General features: G+C 35.9%; 1 protein-coding gene across 6 annotated transcripts; it reads left to right on the top strand.

Annotated features, from left to right (window-relative positions):
• Positions 1 to 35: 35 nt before the first annotated feature.
• Positions 36 to 26,039, top strand: BRD9 (bromodomain containing 9). Of its 6 annotated transcripts, none has more exons than XM_030971242.1 (18): positions 36 to 144; positions 1,052 to 1,272; positions 2,881 to 3,013; positions 4,688 to 4,748; positions 5,681 to 5,825; positions 7,758 to 7,868; positions 8,697 to 8,809; positions 10,769 to 10,858; positions 11,711 to 11,843; positions 14,052 to 14,127; positions 15,441 to 15,536; positions 16,293 to 16,425; positions 17,220 to 17,331; positions 18,949 to 18,987; positions 19,426 to 19,497; positions 20,761 to 20,863; positions 22,651 to 22,818; positions 23,568 to 26,039. In XM_030971242.1, exons 1-18 carry the CDS (start codon positions 72 to 74, stop codon positions 23,666 to 23,668), a joined length of 1,980 nt encoding a protein of 659 aa, XP_030827102.1. In that variant the 5' UTR covers positions 36 to 71; the 3' UTR covers positions 23,669 to 26,039. The 6 variants fall into 6 exon arrangements, with proteins under 6 accessions (XP_030827102.1, XP_030827101.1, XP_030827098.1 ...); XM_030971241.1 differs by having other exon boundaries at positions 8,694 to 8,809; XM_030971238.1 differs by having other exon boundaries at positions 8,634 to 8,809.
• The last annotated feature ends 995 nt before the right edge of the window (positions 26,040 to 27,034 follow it).

The following is a 27,034-nucleotide window of genomic DNA, read 5'->3' as shown; positions in this document are numbered from 1 at the left end:
GATCTTCCTCCGTGGCGGGCGGGGGGGCCGCCCGCCCCAGCGCTTCCGGCGGGGCCGGCTGCGGCTCCGCCATGGGGAAGAAGCACAAGAAGCACAAAGCCGAGAAGGCAGAATGGCGCTCGACCTCGGCCACCGCCTACAGCGGTAAGGGTCGGGGGGGCCTCTTTGTACCCGGGACGCGCCCGTCCCTTCCCCCGACGCGGCTGTTGGCGGGGCCCGGCGTCCCTGCGCGGGCTGGGGGGCCTGGGCAGAGACCTCGCTCCGAGTGCCGGAGCTGCCGGCGGCGGGGGCGGCCCGAGGAACGCGGGCGGTGCAGTGTGAACCGGAGCGTCTCCGTGCTTCCCACGGCCGCTCCTGAGGGGATCCGGTCGCTGCGGTGCTTGAGTGATGCTTAATTTCACCTTGCTCTGCAAGGACATTGCGACGGTTTTAGAGGAGGCCGAAGAGCCGGTTTCTAATGTCTTGCAGGTTTGTGGAACATCACAACGTAAGATGTACAGATCGACTGTTTGTTAGCTTGGATTTGTTAGTCTTAGCTTTTGTTTTTCTTTCCAAATGTAGTGTGTGTATTTTTGATTTGCAGGGAATTCTTATAATCAGTAGTTCTAGAAGAGGTTTTGGAGCTGGGATTGTTTATTCTGGAGAAAAGGAGGCTCGGGGGGACCTTGTCACTCTGCAGCTGCCTGAAAAGAGGGTGTATAGCCAGGTGGGGGTCGGTCTCTTCTCCCAGGCCACCAGCCACAGGACGAGAGGACACGGCCTCAAGATGCACTAGGGGAACTTCAGGATGGACATTGGGAAAGAATTTCTTTACAAAAAGGGTGATTATGTATTAGAATGGGGTGCCAGGGAGGTGCTGGAGTTTCTGTCCCTAGAGGTGCTTAGGAAAAGACTGAATGTGACCCTCAGTGCCATGGTCTAGTTGACATGTAGTGTTTGGTCATAGATTGGACTTGATCTCAGTGGTCTTTTCTGACCTAATTGAGACTGATTTTGTGATTGCTGTGTGCTGTTGGCTCCCTGTGCATTTATTAATTTTTTTTTAATTTAGATTATGTGGACAAGCCTTTGGAAAAACCTTTAAAGCTGGTTCTTAAAGTTGGAGGCAGTGAAGTCACTGAACTCTCTGGGTCAGGGCACGACTCTAGTTACTACGATGATAGATCAGATCATGAGCGAGAACGACATAAAGAAAAGAAGAAAAAAAAGAAGAAAAAGTCAGAGAAGGAAAAAGAAAAGCATCTAGATGATGAGGAAAGAAGAAAGAGAAAGGTAAGCTGTGATTTTTAGAATTCAGGCGCACCAGCCTTCATGCTTGCTTATCAGGTCTAAAATCTGGTGCAGAACTTTGTTTAAATCACTGTTACAAGAAGCTTATTGTCTGGATATAGCACTTCAGAAACGTAGAAAACCCTTGTGTGTGAGTTGGTGTACTTCTGCTATTTACAGGAGATACCTTTTGTGATGATTCTATGAACAAAGTAAAAGCTTCCTTCTTATAACTTTTTATTTTCCTTGCTTATTTGCTTTGAAGAAATGTTTCTGTTTTCAGTTGGATCTTTTGTATTTTAGCCTGGTCACAAACATGTTTTGCTACTGTTTTAGGGAGGGTATTTTCAGCTTTTCAATTCCTGGCTGTGTTTGCGTTTTGGAGATGTGCCAAGTTACTGGACATTGAAGTTGATATGTTTACTCAAAACAGCTTCTGAACTCTTGAGTACTGTGGTACATTACATCGTTAGCTCTTGGAATAACCTATGTGCTGGGCTTTGTGACTTTGTTAGTAGTAAGTAGGGTGGTCAACTTAGTTGTCTGTGTTGAGCGTTAGGGAGTTTGTTTAAAATCAGTAGTGAGGCATTGACAGCACAGTTACTTGTACAATTCAATTTTAAGAGTATTTATTTTGTGTAATAATGGTTCCCTGACCTTTCTGCTTTTTTAATTCTTTCCTGTCATGTAGTTTTACTATTCTTGTGTGACAGTTTTTTTTTGTGCTACTTTGTGTGTGTTTGTGGCTAACATCTATCAGTTCCAAGTAATACAAGCCTAACAAAAAAATCATCTGGAAGTGACAGATCTCATAGGATCGTTCAGAAGCTCTTAAATACAGCACAGACAGTGCACAATTTTCTTAGTACAGATGTTTCAGGCTGGGACTTGAAATGTAGCAAAACCAGCTGTCCTTCATACAAGATTTTGCAGTATCAGTTGCCTTTACTGAGTTGTGGGATGGGGATTGTTTGGATTTTTTTCACAGAACTTCATGATTAATACATTCAAAATAAGCGAATGGATCTTTAAGTAATGAAACCATAGTCTAAAGAAGGTTAATGAAAGTGTGCTTTTATATGCAAATGTGGATAATGATTGTGGAATTTCAGGAATGACTGAGATGTACCTTTGCTTTGAAACTCAGGAAGAGATCATTAATTGCCACCACTGTTTTTTATGGTTCTTTTGTTGGCTGAGTTGTCATATATTTTACTCATTTCTGTTTAATGTGACAAACACAAAAATACATTGATGAGAGCGGAGCCAGAGATTGATCATTACTCAATAGTCAATTAACTTTCTTTGCTTTCTGGTGTAGCTTATTATCATGCAGTTTTACATATGAATAGCTTCAGAATTTTTCTTTTCAATGAACATGCAGGAATGATGGAACAATATTGTATCAAATACAAAGTAGCAAAATATGAACAGTTTTAATAGGAGAAGAAAATTGAAAAAGTGATAGTGAAAATATATGCAATATTTTTAAACCATATTGTGACTTGGATGTTGAATGAGTATTCCAAATTAAAAACATCACTGTTTCTTGCCTTTTCATGTGTGGGATTGCACATCCCTCTAAAATATGTCTTTTCTCTACTGTCCTAGGAAGAGAAAAAGAGGAAAAGGGAGAAGGAACAGTGTGACACTGAAGGAGAAACTGATGACTTTGATCCTGGGAAAAAGGTGGAGGTTGAACCTCCTCCAGATCGTCCTGTCAGAGCATGCAGAACTCAGCCAGGTGAACAGTGTGAAAGATTAAATTATTTTGGTTCTTTTTAAAAGCACTTAAAACAAAGCTTTAGTCAAAGATAAAATTTTCGTGAAGATTTACTGAAATATAGGAACTTGACTTTTTTCAACATCCAGAACTTTCTGCTATCTGAGAAGTCAATACTCTTCTTGGTGCTTCCATGTTTTAGTAGGTTTGTTTTCAGGTGACTAATGTTGCCAAGGACATCTGTCTCTGGCCTCTGTTCCTTGGCAGGGTAAATCTCATTATGAAAGTGTTATTGCACGTAGTGCTCCCCTAGTTTCTTCTCCTTAGCATTTACACCACAGTGATCAGAATGTCTGAAACTAAGTTTCGTTTAGTTCAGGGGAAAAAACTCTCATGGAGACTTCTTAGGTATTGTTTTTGTCTTTTTTGGTTTTCTAACCTATGTGGAGTTTTAGCATCTCTATTCTCATGGAAAGGAATAGTTTATCTCTAAAGACTGTAGACACCACACACCAGCCCTGTTTTTAATTTACAAATCTTCTCTAATTCTTATTATTAGACAGAATATTTGTCAGTTGTGTGTGGCAACTTCTGCATGTTTGATCATTTCAGATTTTGCCTTGCTTTTTCGACCAGTAGCCATTGCTTGATAATTAAAACTCAGCATTGCTCACTGGAAACCTTTACTTTAGAGAATTTTCAATTACATCTTGATCTCAGTTATACATAAGTCTGAAAATGGAACCTAGTAGTAAAAAAATGGGTCACTAGGAATATTGTGAGTCTTGTCTTTGGAATACTGCCCTTTGACTAGTCAAGTAATCCCAAGGAATTTTATAATTGTGACCACACAATTAATTGAGGAATAGTGGCTATCAGCTGTCAAGGTAACTGAAATTTTCAGATCAGAGTTTTATGTCTCTGAGTAGTCAGGAGCCTTAAAAACTGACAAGATAAAAACTATTCCCATTATTATTCTCTTTTCGTCTGGTTGTAAAATGGTATTGGAAAGCATGTAAATTACCTGACCCATTGTGTTTAAGAAAGGAAATATCTTTCCTCTATCATGGAGAGTTGGATTTTCAATTCTTGATGCTTCATTAATGTTTCAAACATCACTTAAAGCCAGTCTCTCTGAGGTAACAGGTCATTAACATGTAGTGTTTCTTGTGTGATCTGTACAGGAAGTGAAATTGTAGTTGTTACCTCTCTTGCCAGTAAATCTTCATCTGTTTGTCACTCTGTGATTGAAAGGCTTATAGAATTGCATGGAGTTTATGGTGAAGAAACCATGAAAATTGCACAGCGAACATGTTGTAAGAATATGGATTTCCCAACTGCAGTATTTGAGCAACCAAGTTTCACTTTTTCTGCAGAAATATATAATGTAATTATTTTAATCTTATTAATACATATTCTTAGAGCTGCTAAATTTAGCACTACATCTGACTTAATGGGTACTAAGTTTTAATGTGATAAGAAAAAAAGCTCAGAAAATGAAGGAAGAAGAAAAAGCTACTGTGTGCTTAGATATCTGATGTGCTTCTGCTTTGAAATCCATGTTCATACATTCGGCTTCAGATCAGTACAAGCTGTATTGTAGTGAGATTTTCTCTCTGATACTTATATTTTAAAAAAATATATATGCATATGTGGTTTCATTGCACTTATATGGGTATTCATCTCAAAATGCAGCTGAAAATGAGAGCACACCAATCCAGCAATTACTGGAACACTTCCTTCGCCAGCTTCAAAGGTAGTAAATGTTTTTGTATCTTCAACTGTGTAGGCTGTGTCTGGTGCATATTTGTATGTGTTACCTGGCAACTTCATATCCTGGTTTTCTGTTTGAAAGCAGTGCCTGGTGACTGACTGTAAGATATTTGTTAACCTTTGCAACCATGTCAGATCTGGTTGTTTTTAAAGATAAGTTGGGGATAATTATTACCAAGTTTGCAATTCTAGCATTGGGCACGGAAATAAATGTTTTGGGCAAATTATACATTGCCATTATAAATTTATTAAATATTAATGACTTAGTTTAGGGATTAAAAGCCAGTTATAATTCTACATTACTTTAAAAGATTGGACTGTTTTGGTTAAATTTTGTTTTATTCAGTGTCCACTGTCAGATACAAAGCAAATTTAGACCTGGTTACTTGATAATCTTCTGAATTGGGAGAGGCTTTTTATGTTACTGTTTTCTTAAACCTGCACCTCATGTTTAAAAAAATTTCCTTTTTTATTTTGTAGCAATAAGCTGAACTTGGAACCAATTAAAAAAAATGTAACATTGTATTTATTTTTAGAGGACCTTATGAACGAGTAGAATTGAGCTTTTTTCACAAGAAGCCAAAAGACCAAGTTGGAGTGTAGAGACACAGAAAACATACAAGAATTAATTAAGAAATACGAGAACTAGCTTGAATTGACCATTTGATCATTGAATTGAATTGAAAGACATTTTTAATAAAAATTTTCAATAATTTCTTTTTAAAATAAGTCTACATATGTGAAATCACAATGCTCTCCTTTATCAGGAATTTTTTCAGACATGGATCGGTTTTATGAGAATGTTTTTAGTAGTTTTTGTTTTTTTAGTAGTACTATTGTGTTATTAATGTGATGCAAAAGCAAGGATTGTTTTGTTGCCTGCTGTAAATTTAAATTTATTGTTTTTATTTTTAGGAAAGATCCTCATGGGTTTTTTGCTTTTCCAGTCACGGATGCCATTGCTCCTGGATATTCCATGATAATAAAACACCCTATGGATTTTGGTACAATGAAGGAAAAAATTGCAGCAAATGAATACAAATCAGTCACTGAATTCAAGGTGAATTAATAAAGATTTAGATATTTCAAAACTAGTAAGAAACTGAAGGTTCTTTTTAACTGTAGAAGCCTTTGTTACATGAATTAATGCTCATTTTTTTCAGAACTGAGCACTTTTGTATATTCAGAGCGTTACAAATAATTGGCCATATTCTACTACAATCGTCTATAAATTGCTATGGAAACCAAGAAGATCTTCTAAAGTTCTGTGGAATTTAGTTTTTTGCTAAACTTCGACAGGAGTAAGATTATCACCAAGACTTAAGCCACTGAGCTCTTTTTTTTTGTCATTTTTTTAATCTAGACCTTGTTAGATTGATTTAAACGTAATTTGGACCTGTCTGCAAGAAACCTGCGGATATACTGGAGCATCTTGTATATGAGTAAATAGCAATTACATATTTTTTATGTTTAATTACTCTGGTTTTTATATAACTTCATTTGAAATTGTCTTCTGGCAGAAACTTACTTGGCAAGTTTATTTGTAGCTTAACTTAGTTATTAGTCATATTGTTATTGCTGAAATAATTTATTAGATACATCATGGTTTCACAGACAGTGCAGTAAGAAATTTTTTCATAGTACTGCTAGCTCCTGAAGGAGAGGAGTTTTCTCCAACTGATTTGTGAGGGCCATGAATTATTAGCAGCTTTTGGAATTGCTTTTTTCTAGACTGATGTTGATATGATGGTAGCCTCAGCAAGAGAGCATTGGCTTGTTTCTCAGGGTTAATCTCTTTTTTTGAAAGGTCCGGCAAGGTGAGCAAAGAATGGTTTACATTTCTTACAGATGCTTTGACAAAGATTATTACTCTGTTTTGTTAAATGTGCTATAGAGGTTTATAGGAAATAGTGAGAAAGGATTCATGATAGCATTGCCATCAGCAATGCCTTCAGGTGTCTAAATTGTCTTATTCAGCAGCTTAAAAGGGAAGTTTGGGTGGAAGCTCTGTGACTGTTAAGTAACAGGTAAGGTTGCAGTATTGAAACTGGTGGGATAGAAACCTAAAAAAGAAGAAAATGGCAGTATAAAAAAGAAAATGGCAGTATAAAAGGCAGTCTAAAAAGACTGACTTTTTCTTCAAGGATTTAGCTTCTGCTGGTAGTCAGAGGAGTGATAAAAGTTTTCTTAAAAGTCTGCCCATGTTAGAGCAAAAAAGGAATTGGACTCCCTTTCTAGATACATGAGGGTACCTAATTAAACGGAACTACAGAACCATAACCTTAATACAGAAATTAAGTTTGTAGGTTTTTAATCTCTGAAACAAAGTCTGCTCAAAAGTTTACCTGTCTGATATAACTAGCTGAGGCTAGTCACAAGACAAATAATCTAAGAGTAGAGTCTGAAAGAACTCTGTCCTGCATTTAAAAGAGGGGCAATTTCTGCAGAACACTCATTCGTTTTGCTTCAGAAAAAAAAGAGTCTGCTTCAAAGTTGGGCAAGCAAAAGACTGGCTGTTTCTGCAGCACTTGAAAGGCCATCACTGGAAGTGTAGCTTACATGCACTTCTTTGTCTGGTTCTTGGGCCATAGTTTGCTTGTCCATGTCGCCTTCTCAATTTCTGTCTTTGCCATGGTCTTGGTAATTGGAGGCAGAGAGCTTGTAATGCTGTAAAAAGTCACCTTAGTAGCTCGGTCTAGTGTTTGGTCCATTTAGTCCATTTGGTCCACTTGGTTAAAGAGAAGATGTTACGTTTGGCATTCAGGAAAGAGAGTGGTTTTTATAACCAAAAGCCACTTCCAAAGGAAACTGAGCATCTTGGAGAGGTAGAAGAGGCTCAAACCTTTGCAATTCTGCTTTTGGCTTGTGTTCATGAGCCTGCTCCTAGACTATTACTGTGTTCTTCAAAGAGCTGCCAAGATGGAGTGGTATCTTCCAGTCATTTAACAAAGGCCCTGAAATGTTTACAGTTCTTTTGTCTTGTATTTTACAGGCCGATTTTAAACTGATGTGTGATAATGCAATGACTTACAACAGACCAGATACTGTTTACTACAAGCTAGCCAAGAAGATACTTCACACAGGCTTTAAGATGATGAGCAAAGTAAGAGACCTATTAAAAACAAAAAGCAGAAACTTTGGGGGTTTTATGTTACCATACTTAAAAGGAAGAAAGTAACAATGGTAAATGTTGTTTCATCCATCTGTGATGAATTACAGCAGTGCCAGTTAGTGCTGCTATATTTAAGGGCTTGATGGCATTTTTGTTATAACCCAGTCATTTTTACTTACTTCTCAACCTTACCTGCGCCACTGAAGTCAGTAAGAGCTTCTTTCAGTGGAAGCAGTTAGTATCCATGTATATGCAGCTCTACCGAAAAATCCTACTTCTGGCTGAAACTTTGGAAGCAAGATATCATTTAAGTTTTATTTCTGTGTAAACAAGAAAGCGCTACTTTTTTGAAGGTGTTGGGGAGTTTTCAGCGGTGTCACAAATACTTTTTACTCAGATACAGTTGTTGGCTTGTCAAATGAAGGTTTTTTTTGTGAGCTGCTCTGTGTGTGCACGTGTGTGTGTGTGTGTGTGTGTGTGTGTGCGCATGTGTTACAGTGATGGTAAGTTTTGTGTAAAATAGTTGGTTTTGCATATGCAGTTTGTTTGTTTGTTTGTTTCTCTCTTGATAGTTGGGCTGCAGAAATTCTGATGCCATGCTACCATGACCAAATCATGTTGCATCGCCTTTGGAAATGAGACATTACGAACAAAATAAGGCCATGGCCATTCCCATCCCATCCCATCCCATTATCATAGCATCTTGGCTATGAGGGAAAGGTTAAGTCCCTGCCGCTCTGTCCTTTCTGATTCTAGGAACGGCTGTTAGCTTTGAAGCGCAGCATGTCGTTTATGCAGGACATGGATTTTTCTCAGCAGGCAGCTCTTTTGGGCGATGAAGACACAGCAGTTGAAGAACCTGTACCTGAAGTTGTTCCTGTACAAGCAGAGACTACCAAGAAATCCAAAAAGCAAAATAAAGAAGTTATTAGGTAAAGGTTTTAATGGGCATGCTTACTGGTTTGTTGCAGCTTTTGTAGCATTACACAGCAGGAAAGAACTGAGGGAAGTAACTCAGCAGTTTTCCTTAAAGTCCATGGGATAAATGGGCAATTTGATTGTATTTTATTTGTTTATTTATAGAGCTTGTTTAATAACCCAGTGATTCTTAACTTGAAGCAAACAATTCAAAAGATGACTGCATATTCTTTCAAACACTTAAAATTAATATCTATAGAGATATTTTCATTCTTTTTTATATCTATATTAAATAATGACTGTTTTTTTCTCATAGAGCTACAAATACCTTTTGCATTTTGTTCCTTTTTTTCCTTTCCTAAAGTAGTCTCATCAAAATGTAAGAGGTTCTTCCCAGGAGGGCAAAGTGGCCCCAGATCAGTGAGTGATTTTATTTAACTTTAACCTTGTCTGGCAGGTTATGAAAGTACAGGAGATTATTTCTGGAGCAGATGATAACATATCCCCAGTGAAATCTTATTAAACTTCTTGGTAAAATACATCACTAGTGCAATAGTAATCCTCCAGCTAATAGGTACCTCCATGTTACAAATTCATATTTTTATAACTAAAATCTAATGTTAATAATTTTAATTTTTTTAATCTGAATTTAGTAAATTTATGAGATTTTAGCAGAAACCATGATATGCAAGCAACTTATATTATTCAGTGTTCTTGCATAGGCATCCAAAGATAGACTGAATTTAAATTGTAAAGCATTATATCAATTGGAATTTTATGGGAAAAAATATTGCAACACAGCACCGCTAGTCATGTTGTAAATAACCTGATCATGTAGATATGTTCTGCAGGTTTCTTTTTAAATCCTCAAAAAAACAAAAATGAAATATACCTTGTTTCATGGTTTTTTAAAAGTGAGCTTTAGAGTTCTCATCAGCCACTTTTCATTTTTTACACTTTCAGCATTTTTGTAATCCTTATTGCTGACGGAAGAAGTGGTATTCTAATTTAGGGGTTTTTTGGAAATAGAAGACTGCAACATGTATCTTCAAAAATAATTTTCAACAGTAATTATCTGTGGTGGAAGCTATTCTAATGATAACATACAGAAACTAATCTGTTCCTGTATCATAGAGAATTGAGAAGGTATAATTTCTCCTTTGTTTAATGGGTTGTGGATAGAATTCAACTGAAAGCGCCTTTTTGTAGGCAAGTCTTGAGGGGGAGGTGCTTTGGTTGTTCCTATTTTTTTAGAAGACAAAATAATTTGGTTTGTGTGGTGTCCAGGATTAATTCTTGCATAAACTCTACGGCAAGAATAACTTTGTCCTTTGTCACAGAACAAGAAATTGAGACTGCCGTCTACATTAACATACATCCTGGTACCAGTTTATCAGCAATCAGATGTAGTATAAATCTACTTTTCTGTTCCTCTCAATATCTGTGTAACTTTAGTAGCTGAAATTAGTTTTTTTCTAAGTAACATGAACTTTTAAATACTTGTATTTTTGCATCTGTAGGATTGATACTGTATTTTTTGATGAGGAATAAGACCTTGAGAGGGGAAAATCAAACCTAATAGCAGATATTTTTGCTTTCATATTTATGGTTACAAACAGAGGAGTTGAAGTCAATGTTTACAAAGTGTTAAAGCAGCTTAGACCTCTATTTAGAGGAAGAAGTGACTTGATCACTTCAACATCCTAATGTTTAAATAGTTTTTGAAAATTTTTTTTTAGGATGTTACAATCTTCTGAACATTCTCTAAAAATTCTTGTCCTTCAAGTATTCTGTAGTGGTGTGATAGCAAGTGCCAGTTGTTGAGGAGTTTCCTGCTGTATACACCCTTTCTTAAAGTTTCAATGAAACAAAATAATATAACACATTTATCTCGTAATAGTATGATCCTGTGATCTTTTTATTGTCTTTAATAGCAAAACTTACTTGTGTATCGGATCTGAATCTCTATACAGAGAGAAATTCTTAGCTAAGCAAATGGAAGAAGATAACCCAGGAGAGAGAAATGGATTTGGTGTGAGGAGATGCTCTACCCAGTACCTAAGGTGTTTGGCCCTAGTGTCTAATGTCCATATAATGCCCTGAAATACTTTGATTTACAACATTTATTTTATATATAAAATATAATGAAGACTGCCATATTCTATGATATCTTCACACTTCTTTTTATGATACTACCTTTTCCTGATTTTATGTGATAGCTATGTCCTGTTCCATCCTTGAGTATGCTTATTTGCTACGATTTTATTGGTTTGGAGCTCTAATGAAAAGGGATCTACTGAAAGAAAAATGTTAAATTCTCTAATTTCAGTTACAAGCAGTTTTGTGATTGATACAGATTAGGAGCGCTAACTGCCAATACTGAAAACATAGGAATTAAAGGACTCCCTTTTAGACTGGGAGTTTGGTCCTACTTCTGCAAGCAGTTATATGACATAATCATCATAAGTGCAGCCTGTTGGGTTTTTTCTCTGATAAGCAGCAGTTTCTATCTCTCATTACATAATTTATTTTCTGCATCTTCCTGTTTCTAATTTTTGAAAATAGTGTATATGTGCATGTGGGAGACTAAGGATGCATACAGCATTCACCTTGTATAATTGCCAGTTTTACTCCCAGTCTCTGTTTTGTGCATCATTTTATACTTCATTTTCATCAGGATACAGAAACAAATTTTTGAAGACAGAAGTTTGGTAGTTCACAGCTTCTGCTGCAAAACTTCATAATATGAATGTAATGATTATATGATTATAATGATTATAATTCCCCTTAAATGCTGAGGTAGACTGACACTGGGAAAAGAGTGGGACTGATTCTCTATTAAGCAAAGCCAGAATTCAGCTCTTTGTTTTGTTTTAGCTTTTAATTGCTACAGCTCCTCTTCTTTTCTTTTTTAGCTGCATTTTTGAACCTGAAGGGAATGCATGCAGCCTGACAGACAGCACTGCTGAAGAACATGTCCTGGCACTAGTGGAACATGCAGCAGATGAAGCTCGGGATAGGATCAATCGATATCTACCCAACAGCAAGGTCTACTGCGCATGGCAGTTTGCAGTTCCAGTTTGTGCCTGACTATTGAATGCTTTGTTTCATGTTAAGAAACAGGCTTTACTGTTAGGCTGCCTGGGACTGGAGCATCTGGGATGTATGTTCTGTGTGGTGTACTGATACTGCTGTTGTCTATCTTTAGTTGCCACTGAAAGCCACTGTAGGGAGTCCTAAGTCAATCTCAGGTTCTCTCTTTGGAAATTCACCTAAAGGAAACAGTGAAATGTTCCATCTTGAATTGCAGCCCTTAGCACTGAAAGTGATTAAAATAACATCACACTTCTCTTATTGTTGCAACCTCAGAAAAAGCAAACTACGGCGTAGGTTGAAGAACTATTAGGATTCCCCTTCTCTCCCCTCCCTTCCCCCGCCAGGAATTAACATACTATTAGTGTTAAATTACTGTTTTTAATGAGGAGAGTCTGTAAAGTCTTGTAGTTTTGTATTTACAGGCAGTAGCTGTCAGCTGTAGCATGAGTACCAAATACAAAGATCTTTCATTGAGTAGGTTTAGATAGCAAGTTTTACAGTCCTGAATGTGATGCTGATGTTATTCCATGTATTTGGGTTTTGTGCTCTTCCAAGGACAAGCTTGGTGGTGCTGTTGGTGCCATTTTCTCTGAAGGATCAATTTTTTTAACTGTGGGTTTTTTAGCTCTGTGATGATAGTGGTGGATTCCTTCATTTCCTTGTGCTAGGCTTGGAGTGAATGCGCCAGGCATTTGCTACAGATCTGTACTGAGATACCTTTACTCTCTTTTTCTTGAATTTTATGGAGACTTATTCCCACCTTTGCTCCCATTTCTCATCTGTCACTCTAGTGGTCACTGCCGTCGAGAAAGGAATCGGGATGTGTCCACATCTGCATTTTCCACCTCTTTAAAAACTATTGCAGAAGAAACTTTACTTTGCAGCAGAAGTGGTGTTGTGTCTTCAAACTTAAATGTCCATTTCTTGGGCAGTGGCCCTGATTATGCAGTCAGTTTAGGCTCAACTGGATGATGAAATAAAACTGCAAAGAGTAGTGGGTGGAGGCTTAGTTTCAAATGTATTTCTGTTTCTTTGGATAATGAGAAGACTTGTTAGAATTGAAGTCTATTTGAAACCTCCAAAGTAGAGTGGCTTTTAAAATCCCTTCAAAGCAATACCATTGAGTGATGCAGTCAGTTTTGCATTGTTCATGGAAGTTTCTCAAGGTGTGCAGCTCTTAGTTGCTAAGGCTGTTAAGTCAGCTTGGCAGCCCCACCGCATGTCCCACTGAATCTCGGTAACCCTGGCATGTTCTTGGAATTCAGCTGTTGTTAACTTTTGCCATCACTTGAAGATGTTCATTCTCTTTCCAGATTCTCTCACCTCTATTTTTATTGTATGCCAGTATTAGCTTTGGCCTCCTGTATGGAGTTTTAAACTTTTTCAGATGGAGGGGGGTAGAAAACAAAATAGGAGAGATTTGTTGTTCATTTCCTCAGAAGTATTTACTAGTATTTTTGTAGCGAGAGAACAGTTTTCATTTTCCCTTTATATTGAGAGGTTACATTGGTTTTTTTCTCAATTCATGTGTAGTTAGTTTCTGACATTAGCTTTGCTTGTTGCATCAGATCTGGCTCTAACTTTGTCTTTCACATCTGTTGTCTGCTCTGTTGTCTTTCACATCTGTCGTTAGCATTGTGCTTGTCTGCTTCAGTAGGTCTGTCACAGCACTTCTTCCTCTTGAAGAATTCTTCCTCTTGAAGAATAAAAGTACTTCTAATGAGAGGAAGTTGTGGATGAGACATGAAAACAAGCAGTTCAGTCTATATTTGAAAATAAGCAGTGACTTTGTGGATAGGAGTTACAGATCTGCTTCTAAAAAAAATGTGTGTTCTGGACTTTGCAGTCAGAAAGGCTGGCTCCGTGCTAATGACAATGGAATTGGGTTTGTCTTGGGTATAAACTTTAGATCTGACTTAGAAAGATGAATAGGGCATTGTATATATGATGTATGAACTTCTCTGAAGTCTCCTGTTCTGAAACACTGGCTAAGTGGTGTAAAATAGTTGTGACCCAAGGTTCTCTGTATGAAAAAGGGAATACCAAAGTGCAGTGCAATACAGCTAAAATGCTTTTTATAGTTTTCTCTGTAAATGGGCAGCTCCTTTGAGTGTGAACAGTTTTGAATGATTCCTCCTATATCTCTGGTTCTGTCCACAGATTGGTTATCTGAAAAAAAATGGAGATGGAACTTTACTATTTAGTGTAGTAAATTCATCTGATCCAGAAGCAGAAGGTAAAAGCCATAGTCTTTGAAGCAAACATTTCTAGTCTTAAATGTTCTAAGAGATTTTGAAGTCTTAACTGTAGATACAGATCCTGCGTAATACAGATGAGTTTTTAAATTGTTTTTTATTTTTCAAAAAATTTCATTCTTTTCATTAATTATTTCCCAAGCCATTTCCCCAAACACCCCAAAGGTGTTTCTGTTTGCCTTCCCTATTTTCACCCTTCAGCTGCTTTGTTTTACTTGATGCCAATAGTGAGAAGATAAAATAATATTTCCTTATAAGCACTTACACATTCCTACAACTTTACAAAGAGCTTGGAAGACCAGCTTTTACTGCAAGAACACTGTAGTGTTAGTACCTAATGACAAAAAGCGAATGAAGATGCTGCAATTCTCTGTAAATGTGCAAAGCACAGATGCAAATTTAGAATAATCTTTTACCTCTTTATTACCTTATTTCAATCATTAGCTAAATTTCAGTTTTAAGTTTATGAGATTTTGCTCAATTTTTTTTCTTTAGTTCCTTGATATTTTCTTTTTTGTTGTTGTTCTGTTACTTTTATAGTATTTATATTGTTTTATGCTTTCTCTTTGCTTTAATTTCAAGCTCAAGATGCAGAAGTATTGAAAATTTGTAATGAATAAAATGCCATAGTTTTTTGAATCGTCATGTTGATTTAGCACTTCCTTCTCTGCACCTTTTGAGATCAGAATTTTTTCACAGCTTTCCTCTTGTTTCACTGATGAATATATAAATGCTTTTGACTAATCACATTGAGAGATGCAAGCCTGCTAAATTCTTTTTCATCTGGTAGTAAATTTTTCTGGAATTTTTCTGAGCATTTTTGCTGCTCTCATGCCTATTACCTATTTCTAAAAAAAAAAGGGATTTAATGCCTCTGAAATTATGCCGCTGAAAATTTAAAGTGTGATGGTAGTGAATTTCTATAAACAAACAATCACTTAGTCAACATAAGAGACTGCTTTTATCACTTCACTAATATCTGGATATTGAAGGTTTGTGAATTGCTACAAAAATAATTACAGATGCTACTGTATACTTTAAAAGTGAAATAATTTAAGTTATTAAGAAATAACTTAAGCCATAGATCTTGTGAATATGACATGGAAGCATATTTATAGGTTGAGGTTGAAATTTAAATGGAGAACCTGAATTACAGTACCTACCCTTAATCTATAGTTTAAAAAACATTTAGTCTTTATGTTAATTACAGCTCTAAAATAGCAAATTCTAATTATTTGTCATAAATTGTAAACACAAATGCATTTCTAAGCCTTCTTTTAAATCAAATTATTAGAGGAAGAAACTCACCCAGTGGATCTGAGTTCACTGTCAAGCAAATTATTACCTGGATTCACTACACTGGGCTTCAAAGATGAACGAAGAAATAAAGGTAATTACCAAAGACCATGTTTTAACTTTGTGTTTATTACATATTCAAACAATTACTTGGTATAAAATCATTTTGGTATATACCTGTTTATATTATGAAAGTTCACTTAGTTATTTTATGATATATAATTCCATTAACAGCAGAATGCAGCTTTTATGAAATTGAATATTTTGCTTATTAAACATAATTTAATTAGCAGTTTATATATTAATATTTTACCGTAGTGTTATAGCCACACTAGAAGATTTCCAATAATGGTAGTCCATTTCCTCTGGGGGAAATAATTTTTCCATAGTAATTGCACTTAAGGTTGAAAAACAACTTCCAGTCATTTGCATTTTTGCAATATTTGACAAAGATATTGCAGGCTGTGGATTTTTTTTTTCCTGGTGTTATTGACAGTTTTTAATAGTTTCTAATCTGCTGTCCAGAAACTGACTGGCAACCAACATGTAGATGCACACAAAATGTAGAAATACAGAAGGGAATGTGGCCGTAACCCTTTTTCTTCTTGGAATGGGGTGGATAACTTAATTCTTGGTTTTTCAGTAGTATAAGTATATTTGTTTATATGGTTAAAATAGTGCTGATTCTAGAGTCTGGAAGTGTCGTTGAGACACTGCTCTTGCTTTCAGTTGGAGGAAAAACTACATGGCACTTTCTGTATCTGTTTCAGAAAATACAATCTTTGTTTTTTTCCCCGAAGTGATTTTTGACACTTGTGCTAATAATTTGTTGTGTCTTTTACCTGTGTAGTAACCTTTCTTACCAGTGCCAATACAGCACCTTCTTTGCAAAACAACTCTATATTTCATGATCTGAAACCAGATGAGATGGAGCTTCTATACTCGGCATATGGTGATGAAACTGGCATCCAGTGTGCCTTAAGGTAAGGTCTTCTTTATTAGGAAGGCAACCTTCTCACAGCAATTTTTTGCAGAGAAATTTAAACTAGATCTCAACTAAGAGCCTCCCAATCCTGAATTTTTTTCTAAAACTTATTTTTAAAATAAATCACTATAAAATTTGAAGCTAGGCCTTCATCCTTCTTGGCTTGGGTTTTTTTTTTTTTTGGTTGTTTGTTTACTTTTGGATTTTTGGAAGTGGGAAAAGTTTTGGGGGGTTTTCCCATTTGGCCTTTTAAGCTATTCTATTTTATTGCAAAGTTGTTATGGATCTTGTTATTAGGGTCTTCAACCACAGTATATTATAGGTTGCCACAGATTTAGTGTTACCCAGCAGTAAATAATTTTAAAAGGCAAGTAATATATTTCAGTGGCTTTAAAACAATTATGTTTTTCAATGAGTTTCAAAAGATTTAATGCTACTTGAAAAGAAAAATACCATTTAACATTAAATTGTTGATCTTGGAGGGAAAGAAATAATCTCAAGCTTTTTATCTTTCGTGTTTTGTTTTTTAACGCACTGCCCTACCATCTATGATAGTTGAAGACAAAATTTGCTGGTACTTGTGAAAAACAAGTTGTAAACCTAATTTACTATTAAAGTAAAAGAAAAAGCTATATGTCTAGCGGCCTTAATTGCTTTCCTGAAGAAGCATAAAAGAGTTAAAGGAAAAAGAAAATGTAGGTGTAACTCATTGTATTTGAGAAAACGTTTTAAGTTGAAGTAGTTTTTATGAAAGTAAATGTTTTCTGTAATGCTTATCTCCATTCCTGCTAGCTTACAAGAATTTGTGAAGGATGCTGGAAGTTACAGCAAGAAAATAGTTGATGATCTTCTGGACCAGATCACTAGTGGTGACCATTCCAAAACTATTTATCAGCTAAAGCAGGTGTGTCGTGGGTGCACTGAAGTGTCACAAATTCATCAGAATAAGAATGAACCTATTGGCTTTTTAATACTGTCTGAGATGCTTTGTTTTCCACTGCCAGTTTAAGCAGTGCAAGCCTAGCTGTTCAAGCAACCATAAACCAAATTAGAGACTGAATTAATTAGAGACTGAAGGAGGAATCCTTTCCTCTGGCTAGGTCAGTTCTCCAGTGTGGTTCACTATGTGACTGTAGAAAGGAGGAGACAGGAGATGCAGCATAGCAGGGTCCAACCAACAGGATAGAGTTTGGGCAACCTTGTCACTTGATGTCGTGACTTACATACAGACTTCTGAGTTACATTGCAATCCTTTTGTTAAAGTTTTGGGTTTTTTCTTAATTGAAAAGCAAAATATATTTCTCATGGAAGGATTAGTTATTTGGAACATGGAAGTAAAGTTAAAAAACAGAGTAATTACCACTGTACCAGGTGTCTGTTACCTTCCAGTGCTAAATTTTACATTCGTGTAGTGTGTCTACAGGGAAAGCTTTTAACTTATTTCCAAAAGCACTTTCCTGAAGAGATGCATACTAAGATTGGAGAAGAGAGTTTTCTCAGAAATATGTATGGTTCTGGTGAGACTGTTTGTATTCCCAAGACAAAATAAGCTAAAAAATTGCAAATTTTCTGACAATAAATTTCATGTTATCTTCACTTGGAAAGGCAGTTGTAGTTTGAAATAATTGTCTGCTATTTAAAATGCTGACACTCTGAAAGATTGAAGACTAAAGAAAGGGAGGCAGGGTGGGAAGATGGAAAGTACTTAGGCTTCCTGATGTGGTGGAAATGAGATTATGCTACATCTTTGCCGACTTAGAAGTGGAGTAGGGTGGGTGATGTTTGGAAATAAGGAGACAATGGAATGAAAACCACTGATGATTGCTTAGAATTTTCTGGGTGTTTTTTGCCTAAGGAAAAAGATGCTACATATAACAGGAAGAAATGTAAAGGATTAGTTCAAAAAGTTAAAACCCAATATTCTGAATACTTTTCTACATATAGAAATGTGTGTATGCAACATAGTCAACTTAGCATTAAAATAAAATGTGCCTTTGCCTTTTACCATGTTTTTCTATGAATGTCGTTCCAGGTGAGAATTTCTGAGGACTTTCCAATGGTCAATGGCTATTTACACTTGAAAATGCTGTTTAGTTGTGACATATATGGATATACACTGATTTTACACAATTACATGTGTTTCAGTGATCATATACATGGTGTTCTATGCTTGAGCATTTTGTACTGCTGCATTTGAGTAAGAATTAGTATCTCTGGAAGTACAACCTTGAATGATTTGTGATCAGAAGTTACTGAAGTAATGACAAAGATACTGCATTTGAATATAAAGTTTATGAGCAGAAGAAATAGTATAAGGGGACTCAAAGAGTAGTTAAAATGAATAGTATTAAAATATTTAAGAACAGCAACTGTTGCATTCTAATTATGTTACAGATATGTGAAGAAGTTAGCTGTCTCTAGCCTCCTTTTGTGTGTGGTTTGAATATACTTGAGATGGTACAAGAAAGATGTCTTTCTCATGTGTTCAATATAAGCAGTTATTTGTATTCTTTCATTCCAGAGACGAAATATCCCAGTAAAACCACTGGATGAAGTTAAAGTAAGTTATGCTAATACTGTGTTTGTTTGGGGGTTTTAACAGGGAAAAGTGTTTTGGCGTTTAAAGTAGAGAAAGTTACTGAGCTCTCTGAGCTTGCAACATTCTAATTCTTTATTTTATTTAATGTGCCTCTGTTCTGTATGGCAATACAGAAAAGATTGATAAGTGGAGTATATGAGAAAGGAGGGGCTTTAGGTTATTCCTGGAGTGGCTGTCCTGGTTAGTTACAAATGTTGGCATAACTGTATATGATTGCCCTAGAGAAAAGCTGGTCTTTCGTTTTTTGTGAAGGTTCTACTCAAACATCACAGAATGTGGCAGTTTTCTATGATGGCCCACGACCTCATTGTGGAAAACCAGTAAATTACACAAACATTCTCAGGGAACATCCTTAGTAAATATAAGCTATGAAATCTAAAGTATTTCTTTGTTATTTAGGTTCTGCCAGTTCTTATAAAAGAAGAACACAAGTTGCGCAATACCTGTCTGGATTCTTCCAAACAGATTATGGTAAGGTGGTAGGGGAGGGAAACAACAGCGGAAAAAACAGAAACAAAAAAGTAGTATTGAGACATTATTTCATTTCAGTGCACAATCTGAGGTTGAGTATTAAAATTACATTGTCTGGAATAAGGTTGCAGTACTGAAAATGAGTTCTCTGACATTAAGTCTGTTTTCATTTGTGGCTTTGTTGTTCTTCAGCTTATTTCAGCATGCATAACTAAGTCTCAGAGGCAGAAAGATCACATAGGAATCTGAAAAAGATGCTTGATCTGCTGATCGATATTTGAGGTTCAGCCTGCTGTAAAATTGGAAAAAACCCCATTAATATTAATCGGTTTTAGCATATCCATTGAAAATGTCTGTTAGAAAGTGTGGGTAAATAACCATATCTTATGCTTTTACAGCTACTAATAAAATCTTTCTTTAAGTGGTACTGGTTTTATCTTGCAAATTATTTGTGATAATGGGAGATATGCACTACATTCCATGCAATTCACATAAAAATTATATTGCTCACATTATAGCAACTAAAAAAAAAATCATAGTTTTATAAATATTCCTTATGTTTTGTGGAAAGATGTGAATTTCTCTAGAAGGTGACTGGTGAAGTTATTTGATGTACGTGCTAGGTTTCATTTTCATATTTCTAAAAGATAATATCTGATTGTATGTTTACCTGAGTGTCTTATTTCTCCTGCTGGATCAGGCATCCTCAGAGATTTCCCTTAGAACAGGTTTTGAAGCTCAGTGACTCTGATTTCTTCCTTTGTGCCATTACATTAACAATATTGCAATGGGTGTGGAAAGAAGGGGAGTTGCAAAGTTGAGGCTGTATTTCATTATCCAGATGGATAGGAAAAATACTAGAGTGACCAGTTCCAGCTGATACTGTCAAGAAGGAGGCCCAGTGTATGAAAAATTTCAATAAATCCAATGTTCACATATGGGGAAGATGAGGGATAGTGGTAATACTTCCACCTGCTAGGGTTCTACCATGAGACATGGATGAGTTGAGTGTGTAATTGAGTTTCAGCAGTCCTGGATCATGAGATAAAAGACTTGGACTACTGTCCACATACCTGGCCATTCATATCCAGGAGTCTTTTTGAGCTGTCTCTGAATTTCAGGTTAGCCAAGATGGCTATGGATGCTCCAGTTTCAGATATTGAAATAACACTTCTGAGAGAATGTATTTGTGCATTACCTTTGTGAAGTTAACATCACATCTTGTCACTCTTGCTAATCATTCTGTTTCGTGTATTTTAATAGGTTGGAGAATCTGCTGGAGACAGTAACACTTCTGACTTGGACTTTCTCTCCATGAAGCCGTATTCAGATGTTTCTCTTGATATTTCTATGTTAAGTTCGTTAGGTAAGTATCTAAATATACAAGACATCAGTTATGGTTTAGTTGTATCATTTAGAGAAAATGACAGCAAGATTTGCTAAGACTTAAAAAAGGGTTTGAAAAGTAGTAATAAATATACATTTAACTGTGGTAAAAGTTTAGGGCTGATAAATGAAACCTTGTTCTGTTTTTCCTTTGAGACATCCATGTGTTGTACAAGCTAACTTTTCCTGTACAACTGAAGAAAACAAAGTATTTGTACCTTGCTATTTTGGTAGCTTTGCTTGTATTTCTTGTGTTCATAGTAATATAAATTTTAAGAATCGGTGTGAAGCTTTCACTCAGAAATTATGTTGCTTCATATAATGTCTTTTAAAATTTGGGAAATAGGTAAGTAAGTTTAGTTAAGTTTAGGTAAGTCTAAAACTTGGGAATTAGGTAAGTATGTGAAACCCAATCATATTGCTACACAGAACATCCCAAAACAAAAGTGGGAAGAAACTTCTGGCACTGGATAGACTTTATCTTCAGTTTTGTGAAAGAATTTGGATGCTGTTTCAAATACATGCCTTTGATAGTTATCCTGTAAGTACCACAACAAGTATTGTTACCATTTCTGCAGGCAGCTGAGTTAGTCAAATGTCCTCAAAAATGTCATCCAAGCAAACAATTTGCTTATGTTTTAAGGTACTTTTAGTTCTGAATGTGAAAGAGGCCAAGCTATGTATTATAAAACACAACTAAATGAATTGAAGGCTTAAAGGGAAAAAAGATTTCTACAAATTTCTCACATAAGTGCAGTTTGAAAAGCAATTGTAAGTTCTGATTATGCTGTCTTACTCTAATTTTATTGCAGTTCAGTAAAAAATGAATAAATATCCATTTTATAGATAATGTTTAGACATATCAGTCTTACTATAAATTTCATGCACCACTGAAAGCTGCTTATATTTTCTTCTCTGGCCTTTCTGTAAATAATCATACTGCTAGATTAGTTGGCTTCCAGAGTGAGTTTATGAAATTACTTCTTATCATAATTCTTGCAAAATTAGCATTTAAGAAAGAGAAGGGAAGGAGTTTATCTTCCTGTTTAAAGTTGAGGGAATTTTTTTAGGTCTTCATATGAAAGAATAGTGTATATTGGCACATACGTCCAGTTCTTTCCAATTTTGCAATTTCATTTGACTTACTAAAAATCAGTGTAGCTGGAGAAGATACTGTTCCTAGAACCTTCTGTGATGGGGATATCTTTGCCTCCATAGATTTCATGTTCTGTTTTAACTGTATTTTGAGTTTGATATTTAAATGATCTGCTTGCTGACTCTGTTTTGCCACAAACTAAGTGTGTTATTTACTGTGAGGGTGGTGAGGCACTGACACAGTTGTGTCAGTTGTGGGTTCCCTGTTCCTGGAAGTGCTGAAGGTCAGGTTGGATGGGGCTTTGAGCAGCCTGGGCTGGTGAAAGGTGTCTCTACCCATGGCAGGGGGGTTGGAATGAGATGGCCTTTAAGGTCTCTTCCAACCCAGGCCAGTCTGTCCATATCTGGCATTTCACAGCTAAGGAAGACAAATTAATTACCAGTACATGTTTAGGTACTGGTAGTCAGTTCAGTTTCAGCCATTTCCTTTTGGCACTTTCCTTCATCTTCCAATACTGCACAGGTCTGCAGCTGTTGCTTTTTAGAAATGTGAGGAAAAATGCAAGATTGAGGTCATTTGGGTATAGACAATGCTTGTGTTAAGTTTAGAACTTTTTTATAGTGACTTGGTAATTCATGTGCTAATTACGGGTTTTGGTTGGTGGCTCTTAGGAAAAGTGAAGAAGGAGCTTGATCATGATGATAACCATCTACATCTAGATGAAACCACAAAACTGCTTCAGGACCTTCATGAAGCTCAGGCTGACAGAGTGGGATCCCGGCCATCATCCAATTTGAGCTCCCTTTCCAATGCCTCTGAAAGAGACCAACATCATCTTGGTAAAGTTAGCTGTGTCACAGAAGTTCCAGTACTTGTGCTCTATTTAGAATTGTTTTAAACTCACATTGTAATTTAGATAAATCTCTGTGGGAAACTACTCTGATAAAACAGTGTGCTGACTGATCATCTTTTAATTTTTAAATACGCTTGGCAGAGATAACTAACAAGACATACTTTGAACCTCCAGAACTAAGACCCCTAATTGTAATTTCCTATTTTTTATTAGATGTGATTAAAGTAATTGTGAAGTAAATTGATAATTCAATGGCAAATTCCTGTAAGCACTTTGATTTGATGCCATCAGTTACACTAAGGAGTATATAATGATTATTTTACTTCAGCATAGTTGTGTTCAGCAAGTAACAAATGGGATTCTACAACAGCATTTCATTGTCAACTGTAAAATTCAGTGATAAGACAGGATAATAGCATAACATACTGTTTAACAATTTGGTGCCATTTCTGAGAAGGTAGAAGATGTTGGATGAATGATACTCAGTTGCATTTTGTATAATTAACTCGGAGTAATCAACTCAGAGTAATAGCATAATGATTACTATTCCAAAAATTATCTAAATTACTAAGAATCTTGTGATTTCTTTGTCATGATCTCCTGTTTAAATATTATTTAGATGTCTTACTTTAAAAGTCTAAAAGGAAAATGTGAAATGACCATCCTGTTCATATGTATAAATATCTCTTAATTTTTTCTTTTAAAGTTTTGTTTTTTTTTTCCCACATTCAACAGGAAGCCCCTCTCATTTGAGTGTTGGAGAACAGCAAGACATGGTTCATGATCCATATGAATTTCTTCAGTCTCCAGAAACCTCAAATGCTACTAGTAACTAATCTGACATGTACTATATTTATTTTGTATTTTAATTGTATTATGTTTTTATAAAGTTTTTGTCCATGACAGAAACTGCATTTTTGTCCTCTTTTCTATGAGGATTGCTGTATAATATTATCATGTATACAGGATTAAACAAGCAAACATATAAAAACCCCAACCCCAAACTAATTAGTGCATCATGTTGTTAGCAATGTACCAAGAACTGCTTTCATTTTGTTTGTTAGGGGAGAGTGTTATTTACCGATGTGTGAATCTTGACTGAAAAGCAGCAAATAATGTGTTAGAAAAATTTATATTTTATAGGCACTGAAAAGTGATAATTTTCCCAGAATCATGGCAACAGTCGTTAAATGTTTGCAGTACAATTATCACCTAGTTCTGTAGATAATTGTTCTGTTATCTATTGTTCAGGCTAAGACCTGAACTTCTCCAAGGAAGAACAAAGAACTGCATGAATTGGGATCATTATTGTGTTTTCCATCTCCAAATGCTAATAATCTGTAGAAATTGTTTTAAACATTTCCCCATATTTTAAAATCTTTTTTTAATCACCACAGAGAGCATTTAATTTCAGAGTAACGGTGCTTGGTAGTTCCAGTAGAATGCTCATTTACAAAACTTCTATCCTGGATTTGAAAAAGATGTATGTTTTTGTGATCCCTTGTATCTTGAAGGACAAAGAAAAGATAATACTTGTATTTTTTAATATGATGTGTATATCTCATAGGGTGAAAAAAATACTGGATAAGGTATGCTTTTCAGTAATTCCAAAATAAAACTTTTATAATACATCAATACTGAAATTGAGGGGTTTTGTACTATTGCTATTTGCAAGCAGACAAATGTTGTGAATTTACATTATTTTGTAAATGTTAATAAAAATAGAAAAGCAGTTTTGATGTACAGCAAATCTGTTGTCCTTGCCAGGGAGAAGTTTGCTTCCTCATACTAAGTCTGAAATACTAAAGAGTTTTGGGTTGAATTCATGTGCTGCTTCAAAAGATTAATTTCATCATGCCACATGGAGCTATAAACAAAAAAAAAACATTTAGTTTTAGTAACCTCCTGTTTTTAGGAACCATTAAGTCAGATAACTGGTAGTAAAGTCTTGATAAATTCTAAATAGGAAGATTGTTTCATTCCAAGTGGGAGTGCTGAAGAAAGAACAGTGTGAGGTTTTTCTGTCTGGGAGTTGTTAGGAATGTGTGTGGCACTGTGCTTGGGCTCCTTTGCCGCTCCTGCATTCTGACACATCATGACTGTGGGTTCTTGGGAGTGACATGGATGATCTGCCGCCCTGTGGCAGTGCTGTTGGCGAGGATTTGCATGAGCATACAGCCTTGTGTGGGTTTGCAGCTTCCCAAAACAATTTCAATTGAAAAGCGTCTTTAAATCTAATGTGCTTTTGATCTCTAGTAAATCTCTGATTTCTCATACAATAAATATAAATTGATTCCTGTAATAGACTCTAAATTATAGTTACAGTTGGTGAGGAAATCTTTATTGAAACACTTGCTGTTGAATTGCCTGCCTTAGCTCTTGAATAAAATTCCACAGGAGAATGTTAAAAATACCCCTCTAGAAGAATGTGCTTGTTTGTTCTGGTTTTTGTTTGAACTGCAGTGTTTACTACTGAAAACTGAAATAATGTGCAGTATCTAATTTGATACCTTCACCTTGGATTTCAGGCAGAATGCATTCAAACTCTGTGAAATTCTGTAGATCAGCCTTTATGGGCTCCATGAGCTGGTTGTATAAAAGGCTGGATGTTGTTTGCATCATTACTGTACCAGAGAGCACTTTGTGCCTGAGGAAGGTTTGCTTATTTATTCAGCCTATCTGGCCCTTAAGCAATGTTAGTTATGCACAGCAATCTCCAGCTGCTGTTCCATGGGTGCTGGACAATCCCTTCACTAGGCTTACCACCTGCATTCCCCAGGGAAAAAGTGCTTTTAGGACAAAACTTCTTCCTAGAAGCAAATATAAATGCTTTTGCTGTGGTGCCTTCTCAAAAGTGGCATTGACTTGTAACCTGTTTGCTGAATGTACTGAGACACATGATTAGGCTCACTAAATGCCACAAGAAAAGCTTTCATGTTTCTTTGAAAAATCTTGTTCTAAATTTTATAGAAAGATTGGACTCTAGAGTTCGCAGTCTCTGGTAAAAAATGCTAAAATGTTGAAGTGGTTGAAGTAATGTCTTTCAGTTACTTGTTTGTCACAGTGCATTTTTACTGATTCTTGTGCTAAAAGAGAATCTGCTGCTCCTCTTCGTTATTGGTGTATGTGCCTATGCTGGTACCAGTGGTACACTGTTGCATCTTCCAAATGATTCTGGTTTATTTGCAAAAAAGCCTTAAGAAGAAATTTGCCTGTCCTTTCCTTACTTAATTGAAGGGTAAAAAATTCCCTAAGTCTTGTTTGCTCTTGTCTCTGCAGGTGGTAAGTTCATATACACAGAAAAGCTTTGAACTAACCAGTAAAGGCCTCTAATCTTATGGTTTTACTTAAATACTAAGAATTTTACAGACTTGATTTAGTTCTGTGAGTTTGTATAACATACATCATTATTTATTTAATCCAAGAGAAACCATTCCTTTCTAGTGTGTTTGATAGATATTTCCGGTTTGGTTCATTTGGGAGACGATTCTATGTCCACAGCACCCTGTTCAAATCTGTAATACATGACATGTAACATCTTCTAGCTAGGTGGCACCATATGTCAATAAACTTTATGTGAGTTCCCATTGGTTGGAATATACTACCATTGAAATAGAGGGGAAATTCCTAGGGTGTTTGGTAAAATCAACCCAGGGTTTCTATAAAAAAAATCGAGCAAATTAAATGCATTTTTTCAATCTTTAGCTCAAATAACTGCTATATGAAAAAGTGTATTGCACTGAGGATGTAAGCAATGTTAAGAGAAATCTTAGATCTGTTCTTCCACAACATAGAAATATATCAAAGAAAATGTAAAATGGTCTAAATAACTGTGATTTTTCTTTTCTCTTTTGTATGTCTATCATCAAACTCATGTTTTAGCACAGTCATCTTTAGTGGCAGCAAAGGGAATATTAAGAATGTATTGCACACATAGCAAACATCTTTGTAAACAAGAATTCGGCATGGAGCAACTTTATTCCACTCTCTGAGATACACAAGTACAGGGACAGAATTTACCTGTAAATATTAGGTAAAAAATAAAAATAAAAAAATCTTTCTGTTGTTCCTCCCTTGCTCTTTATTAAAAAAGAAAAAATAAAAAGCACAAAGACATTTTTAAAACCATGAAGTTATTTTGCTTTCTGGCAGATGCATTGCTATGATGAGATAATTATGCAGATGAGACCTGAACAGCTGAC

The sequence above is a fragment of the Camarhynchus parvulus genome, chromosome 2, assembly GCF_901933205.1.
Source record: "Camarhynchus parvulus chromosome 2, STF_HiC, whole genome shotgun sequence".
Lineage (NCBI taxonomy): Eukaryota > Metazoa > Chordata > Aves > Passeriformes > Thraupidae > Camarhynchus > Camarhynchus parvulus.
Note: the sequence above shows the minus strand (reverse complement) of the source record. Positions and strands in the feature narration are given on the sequence as shown.

What these genes read in the sequence shown, in the direction of transcription:
- BRD9 (XM_030971238.1), top strand. Translation starts at nt 72, where the DNA reads ATGGGGAAGAAGCACAAGAAGCACAAAGCCGAGAAGGCAGAATGGCGC. An exon ending in AATCAGTCACTGAATTCAAG is followed by an intron (nt 5,826 to 7,757) that starts GTGAATTAATAA and finishes TGTATTTTACAG; the next exon opens with GCCGATTTTAAACTGATGTG. An exon ending in TTCTATGTTAAGTTCGTTAG is followed by an intron (nt 20,864 to 22,650) that starts GTAAGTATCTAA and finishes GGTGGCTCTTAG; the next exon opens with GAAAAGTGAAGAAGGAGCTT.